Below are 8,097 nucleotides of genomic sequence, written 5' to 3' on the forward strand. Positions count from 1 at the left end.
TTATTTTTAAGGAATGTGTTGAAAAAACAGATTCACTTTGAGGCTGCAGTTCTGGCAAAAACCCCACTGCTCAGCAGAGCAGGGACAATCCTGCAATAAGTGGGTGAGCCAGAGCTGGCACTCACCCACCCATGCCCTTCCCTGCGCCCCCTCCTCCCAGCCCCCGGGAAAGCCCTGGAGATTTTGGCCAGATAGAGAGCCTGGCTGGTTTGAGGAGAAAATCTGAGGTGGTTAAAGACTGGGGGGCATTGATGAAGGAGAAGGTGGATATTTTGAGGAGTGATGGTTGGCAGCCCACGAGGCTGGAGGGGCAGGACGGTGGGAGACGAGCCCTGGTGTGAGGGGGTGGATGGAGAGGTCTCCTCTGAAAGGAGCAGCTGAAGAAGGGAAAACAGAAAACTGCTGAAAGGGGTGAGGAAGGAGCAGCACAGCTGGAGCTGGCAGCATTCGGGGGAAGGGGAGTTGCTGGGAAACGGCTGGGGGAAAAGGGCCGAAGCGGAAGGAGGTGTTGGGGGGCAGCGGTGGCTGGGGGCAGAGAGTGGCGGGAAGCCGGCGGGGCCGGGGAGGCATCGCGGGGAGGCAGGGGAAGTGGAAGCGGCGCTGACTGGAAGCCCTTAGTAAGAAACACCCGAGTGTCTTGGTGGAAGCTGGTCACCCACGAGGAAAAGAAAACTTCTGGGAAGTGCTGATGTGCTACCAAGGGGAAGAAAAAAGAGAGTTCCCACTACTCCACTGCCGGTTACTGGGCAGCCCCAACTTCTGGGGGTGTTTGTCGCATGGAAAATGAACTTTGCATGGGCTACAGGTCTACTGCATTTTTTTCCTTACATATAAAACATGATGAGAATGGCTCTCAAATATGTGTTTACATTGTAAATATATATACAAATATACGTATGCACATATATATGTGTAGATATGTCTGTACATGTACATATGTCTATGCATGAATACAAATATATGTATGCATATGCCTGTCTCTTTATTTTAGAATAAGCATGCCCGCCCCCATGGCTCCATATCCCCTCACTGCTGCTCCAGCAGCTTCCAGCCCCTGGCAGTGCTCTGATTTCTGTGGGAAAGGTGCTGGGGGGGTCACCCAGCAGTGAAAGCGGCCAGTGCTGGGGGGTCACAGATAGAATCTGCCCCAGTCCCAGCCAGGCCTAGAGCCATGGGGCAGGGGATGGGGGACAGCTGGCAGTGAGGTGGCCCAGCCCCATGGGTCCAGAGCAGGGCCACGAAGATGATCCGAGGGCTGGAGCACCTCTCCTATGAAGACAGGCTGAGAGAGTTGGCGCTGTTCAGCCTGGAGAAGAGAAGGCTCCAGGGTGATCTTATAGCAGCTTTCCAGTACCTAAAGGGGGCCTACAGGAAAGCTGGAGAGGGACTTTTTCCAAGGGCGTGTAGTGATAGGACAAGGGGCAACGGCTTTAAACTGAAAGAGAGCAGACTTAGATTGGATACAAGAAAAAAATTTTTCACTCTGAGGGTGGTGAGCACTGGAACAGGTTGCCCAGAGAAGTTGTAGATGCCCCATCCCTGTAAGTGTTCAAGGCCAGGTTGGATGAGACTTTGGGCAACCTGGCGTAGTGGAGGGTTTCCCTGCCCATGACACAGGGGTTGGAACTAGATGATCTTTGAGGTCCAACTAGATGATCTTTGAGGTCCCTTCCAACCCTAACCACTCTGTGATTCTGCGATTCTGTGTGTGGGCAGTGGTGGCTACAGGGGTGGGTGCGTGTTTGAGGGGGGTGTGTATGTGTGTTTGTAGATGTATGTGTGTGCATGTATGCATGCGTACGGATATGTATGTATATATGTCTGTGCATGTATGAATGTGTAACACGTATGTTTATGTATGTGTAGGTACATGTGCACGTATGCCTGTAGGCAGGTGTGTATATCCCGGCACCTGTATGTGTTTGTGTGTTTGCGGGTACGTACATGTGTGTGGGTAGGTAACGGCTTGCGCGTGTGCACGTGCGTGCCTCTTTATACATACGTACATACGTTTGAAAGTGTGTGTTTGTGTGCGTAGCACCCGAGCGCATGCGAGTGTGTGTATGCGCGTGCACATCTATAGGTGTACATACACACCCGTCTCGCGGCAGGGTACGCGAGGGGGCCGCAAGCGACCCGCGCGAGCTGGCGGGCGCGCTCCGCCGGCCCCGCGGCACATGACGTCATGCCGGCGGGGCCGGGCGCGCCCGCGCTGGCGCGCCGCCAGGTGACGTCTTCCCGGGCGCCCACGTGACGCGGCCCCATTGAGAAAACGCCGGCCCGGCCCGATATAAGGCGGGCGCGGCCGTGCGGGGCCAGAGTGAGTTTTGCTGCGCGGCGCCGCCGTTCCCCGGGACACCGGCACCTCCGACACTGACCGCGCCGTCCCCCTGCCCTCGGCCGGAGCCGCCATGGTGAACCTGCGGGTGTGCGCGCTGGAGTGCGAGGCGCTGCGAGGGCTGCTGCAGGAGCGCGCCGGGCAGTGCCTCGTCCTCGACTGCCGCTCCTTCTTCTCCTTCAACGCCGCGCACATCCGCGGCTCCTGCAACGTCCGCCTCAGCACCATCGTCCGCCGCCGCGCCAAGGGCGCCCTGGCCCTGGAGCACGTCGTCCCCAACGAGGAGCTCCGCGCCCGCCTGCGCCAGGGGCTCGTCCACACCGTGGTGCTGCTGGACGAGCGCAGCGCCGACCTGGAGCTGCCCAAGCGCGACAGCACGCTGCTGCTGGCCCTCGGCACCCTCTGCCGGGAGGCCCGCGGCGCCCGCATCTGCTTCCTCAAGGGTGAGTGGCCCCGGGGGCGCACCGGACCCCGCCGGAGGGGACGGCGGGGCGCAGCCGGCCCGGCCGCGCTGCCCGCGGGGCTCCGCTCGCCCCCCGGCCGCGCAGCGCTCACCCCGCGCCTCTCTCTTCCCTCTGCCCCCGCAGGAGGCTACGAAGCTTTCTCGTCCGCCTGCTCCGAGCTCTGCACCAAGCCGGCCGCCCCCACCGGCCTCAGCCTGCCCCTGAGCGCCAGCAGCGCGCCCGGCAGCGCCGACTCGGGGTGCAGCTCCTGCGGCACCCCCCTCTACGACCAGGTGAGCGGGGACGGGCCAGGGGCGGGATGTGTGCGAGGTCTGGGAGCCCGCGAGCGTTAAGGCAGAGGAGTCGGCCGCTTTTACGCGGCGAGAGGGAGGGAGGCTGTTGGGAAACTGCTGGGCGAAGTTAACCGCTCGTCTGTCCTTTCTGTTCTAGGGTGGGCCGGTGGAAATCCTGCCGTTCCTCTACTTGGGCAGCGCTTACCATGCCTCCCGAAAAGACATGCTGGATGCTTTGGGGATCACGGCGTTAATCAATGTCTCGGCGAACTGCCCCAACCACTTTGAAGGGCACTACCAGTATAAAAGTATCCCGGTGGAGGACAACCACAAGGCAGATATCAGCTCCTGGTTTAATGAGGCGATTGATTTCATAGGTAAATGAGCTCTCTTTACAGTCTGTTCCTTTTCTGGAGTAACGTACCCTGGGCAGTGATTTTCAGGCATTGTTTTCCTCAGTAAAACCTACATTTGAGATTGGGGAATTTCATTCTGTAGGGAAGATATACTTGGGGAACATTTCCATTGATTTTACTCTACTCAGAGGAATAATCTTAGCTTCACAAAGCTGTTTGAAACCTTGAATCAAGAGGCGTTGGTCTTGCAGAAAAGAGCTAGTGAATTTAAGCGGATCAGTATTACAGTAATCTTGCAAGACTGCTGAAATGACCTGGAGGAGCTATTAGTATAATTGGAATTGGAGCCCAGAATGAAAATAGCTAGACTGCTGGTTCCCTCTGGACAAAGGTTCTCTTTGTCTCAAAAGCACTGGGTGCACATATTGGGCTAAGGAAGGGATGAATTAAAGAAATGTAAAACAGCAGTCTGTGCTTTCCCACCTCTGGAAGCAGTGGGACTTTTTTTGCTAACTGTGTGTTTTAATTCTTTCAGACTCTGTTAAAAATGATGGAGGAAGGGTATTTGTGCACTGCCAGGCTGGCATTTCCCGGTCAGCAACCATCTGCCTTGCTTATCTCATGAGGACCAACAGAGTCAAACTGGATGAAGCCTTTGAGTTTGTGAAGCAGAGAAGAAGCATCATCTCCCCAAACTTTAGCTTCATGGGGCAGCTGCTTCAGTTTGAGTCTCAAGTCCTTGCCCCTAACTGCTCAGCAGAAGCTGGTAGCCCTGCTATGTCAGTATTGGACAGAGGAGCATCTACCACCACAGTCTTTAACTTTCCAGTCTCCATCCCTGTTCACACCTCGTCCAGTGCTTTAAGCTACCTTCAGAGCCCCATCACCACTTCCCCGAGCTGCTAAAAAGCGGGTGAAAACATGGTCAGAACTCAAGACTTACTGTCTCAAAGTGCAATAACTATGGGGACAGTGTCATCAGTCATTCGTGTTTTGTGGGGAACCATCTGTGCATCCCAGAACAGTGTCATAAACGGAGAAGAGCTCACCTGATGCCAGACAACTAGATGTTACTGACTCTTCTGCTGACTTCTAAAGCCAGTATCTGGATGTCTACACAGAGATCAAAGGATGCTGTTTCTTCCTGAGCTGTTCCTCCTTGTCTTCTGTCTGTCCTAAGCCTGCTCCATCTTTAGTAGCATGCTCACCAGTACTCCCATTCCTGGACACTCTGAGCAACACTGATGCTGTCCCCTTTTATATGACAGTCCTATTTATTTATTTTTACATTAGTGCATTGTTTTTTGCCTTCAAACCTAAAGTTTCATTTCTAGAGAAACCAAATACCTCAGTATTTTTTGGTACTGTAATCCTGTGTGTTATGTCAGCTTTCCTTGTTTCCCAAGCACTGACGTGAAAGCACCAGGCGAGTGCTTTTTTTGAGTTGCCAAGGGTTGTATGTTTGATTTATTTATGATGTGAAATAATATATTTCTTCTTATGAAGACAGTTTTGTTACATGATTATAACTTTTTTATACAAATAGAATAAATTATGATATTTCTATTGAGCTGAATAATACATTCTTTAAAATCTTGCATTTCACAGTCCCGAAACTTGTGGATGCTCCCAGATGAAGAACTATAAGGAACTCTGCTGACCTCAGGTCTTGACTGAACTAGGTAGAAAAATGGTTTTAAACAACATAATTGACTGGGAACTAGTGCTGCTTCTTAGCATGAGCTTTTCTTTGTCCCTATATAATTATATGCAGTGGCAGAGAGCCAAGGCTGGCTCTCAGCTGTAAAGTGCATTTGACTGTAGTGATGGCCACAGAGCTCTAGCAGTTTGAACCAGCTGAGACTTGGGTTACAGTGAATTTAAAATAGTCCTCTTAGGAAGGAGGAAGATGCTTCCTTAATGCTTGTGTACTTTTAATGCTTCAAAGGTTAAGTCTAAAACTTAACCTGTTGGTAACAGATCTCCAAGGCTTGTGAGTTTGTGCCAAGGTGGCTTCTTTTTCTGTCCCACCTCCTTGATTCCTTTTTGCAACTCAAACTGTCTCTGATCCCTGGAGTGAAGTATTTGGCTTGCTGGGATGTCTCCACATAAATTGGGGTGTAGTGAGATCAGGTAACCAACAGGTCACTTATTTTCTTACCCAGACCCAAATAAATGGTCTCCTGCTGCAGATTGTCACTGGAGTAACTTTTATGTGGCACTTCAGTTGAAGCAACGACAAGAGTTTTATGTAGTGTTACCAAAAGATGGGCAGGGGACTTCTAACAGGCCAGCACCCCTGGCAGCTCTTGGGCAGGGGCTGCAGGATGAGAGTGATGGGCAGAAAACAGTGCAGGGTTAATGCTGTGTGGTGTGGCAGAACTGTGCATCTCTGTGGTACTATAGGGGGAGCAGGGTTGCTGTTCCATGCCCTTACCAGGGGAAGCTGATGTGGAAGAAATGCAGCTGGAAGCTTGCTTTCCTAGGCAGAGTAGTAATACTGGTAACAGGGAGCTGGATGCTGGGGAGCCCTAGGACATCAAGTGTCCTTCATCCACTTCAGAAGGGAGCCACTGGTCCTTTCATCTCTGATGTTCAAGGATTTAGATCCTACTTTTGCCCCATCAAAAATGGTTCTGCTTGGGCAGATAAAGCAGGTTATGATTCTGTGTAAAATCAAGACATTTTAGCAGTTATGATCCTAAGTTTATCAATGAGGGTTTTTTTTTAAGCGTAAAGCAGCTGCTGTCTTGTTGCGTAACTGGAGACAAGCAAAGCACCACAAACTCCTGCTGAAATTCTTGCAAGTTACCCGGAGTATTAATGGTACTAAAATCCAGGACTCTTCTCCTGGAAGAAGGTGCCCTTGAAGGATGGGATGATGCACTGCTGCATCTAAAATTCTTCCACGTGAGCTACCCCTCTGACACAGCTCTGTCGTCAGCGCTACGCATTAACTGTCGCCAAGCTTCAACCTGACACCAAGGGATAAAAAAAGATGGAGCAGCTAAAAGGAGGAGAGATCCCTGGGCACTAAGAAACAAAGTTAGAAACCCTTATTTTCCTAAAGTGTGCACAAACCTCAAAGTGAATATTCCTCTTCAAAATCTGTCCAATCCTGCAAAACCCCTTTGTCCATGGATAGTCCCTTGGCAGGTTGAGCTGCTCCATGAGATTGCACCTACTGCTGCTCTCTCTGTACAGCATGTGAGGCTGTTTCTTAATATGTGAGCATTTTTACACCTACAGCAAACAGTGGAACAAACTTTCACCTTCAAAGCAGAGCTTGTTCAGTGGAAAAATACAACCTTGGCAGCCCTGGCCATGCAACTGATAAAAAAAATCCTGCCTGTTAATCGCAATTCAAACAGAAATCCGTTCCCTGTCAGCCAGGGGAGCTTGTTTATGTGTTTCTTGGAACAATAAAACTCATTACCTGGCAGCCGATCAGCTTTTATAACCTAAGCAGGCACCTGACAGAGGGGCATAAAAGAGAGCTGCTTCAGCACAAAGCCCATTGTGGAAAAGCTGCTCAGCGGCAGCAGGGCTTCGGCCCCAGTGAGGCACCCACGGGCACTTCCAGCTCTGTGGATGTGCGATGTCCTTTTCCAGGTCTTTATTGCGAGCCTTCTGCTGTCAGCCATAATCAGAGTCTCACCATGCCTGGAGCCCAGATTCCTGCAAACTCTCTGCGGACAGGATTGCACTTAGTCCCTGCAAGGGGAGGATAAGGGGGCAAGAACACCAGTGGAAAGTGAGAGAGATCAGAGTGAGACCTGCAAGTGTCACCTCAGTGCCACAGTTTGGGCACACAGATGGGCTCAGCTGGGGGGTTCACTGGGAGCAGGGGGGAAGGAGCGGGGCGGCTGGCGAGGTGGGGGCAGAGGAGGAGGCATGAGCTGGGCAAGGGGGTGTGAGGGGCTGAGACGGGCAGTGGCAGAGCTGGGGGAGGCCTTGGCAACATGGCTGAGCTGAACTTTGCCCGCTGTAGATGCACTAGGGAGCCATTTTCCCTTCTCACCCCTTAGTTATTCTCCCTGTTTTGCTGTTTTGTTTGTTTGGGATATCAAGGCACATGGTTCACTGTGATTTACAGCATTGAACTCCCGTTTCGCCCAGCTCCCTCCTGAGCCCCCTGTCCCCCCATGCTAGCAGTGCTCGGCTGATACCCTGCCCCGTGTATCTGATCCAAGACCCCCAGAGACCTGGCATGCAGTGGGTGCGCATAGGGCTTTCAGTTTATATAAACCTGTAGTTCTACAGTTGCACACATCCCCATGGAAACCACGAGGAGTTTCCCCTTGGTGAGGACGGCAGTAACATCACTTCCTGCTGCTGACAAACCAATTTGTCACGAAGTGATAAAAAGGCATGTTTTGTGTTCGCAGGAACTGGCTCCCGGCTTTGTTCCTCCCAAGCCAGAGGCTGCTCACCCGCCCCGAAGGCAAACAACGGCCATTGTGTGCTGCACAGAGTAGGGATGGGGAGATGCGGACAAGCCCTCCGGACCCCTAAAATGCCAGAATCTGGACCACCAACACTATGCAAATGTTCTGAAGCATATAAAGAAAGCACAAGCCATGGCAGCGTGTAACCCAACGCAGCAAGTGGAGCCCCATACAGCACCCTCGGACAGGTCCCCACAGCCAAGGGGTGTACGCAGCCAA

At 52.3% G+C, this 8,097-nt stretch overlaps 1 protein-coding gene across 2 annotated transcripts; it reads left to right on the forward strand.

Annotated features, from left to right (window-relative positions):
* The first annotated feature begins 2,411 nt into the window (after nt 1-2,411).
* DUSP1 (dual specificity phosphatase 1) lies at nt 2,412-4,336 on the forward strand. 2 transcript variants are annotated; one of them, XM_086621601.1, is made up of 4 exons: nt 2,412-2,781; nt 2,926-3,074; nt 3,232-3,451; nt 3,966-4,336. In XM_086621601.1, the coding sequence occupies exons 1-4, from the start codon at nt 2,412-2,414 to the stop codon at nt 4,334-4,336; spliced, it is 1,110 nt and encodes a 369-aa protein (XP_086477727.1). The 2 variants fall into 2 exon arrangements, with proteins under 2 accessions (XP_086477727.1, XP_009987712.2); XM_009989410.2 differs by having other exon boundaries at nt 2,412-3,074.
* Nucleotides 4,337-8,097: the final 3,761 nt, after the last annotated feature.

This window comes from Tauraco erythrolophus, chromosome 16 (assembly GCF_009769465.1).
Source record: "Tauraco erythrolophus isolate bTauEry1 chromosome 16, bTauEry1.pri, whole genome shotgun sequence".
Classification (NCBI taxonomy): Eukaryota; Metazoa; Chordata; class Aves; order Musophagiformes; family Musophagidae; genus Tauraco; species Tauraco erythrolophus.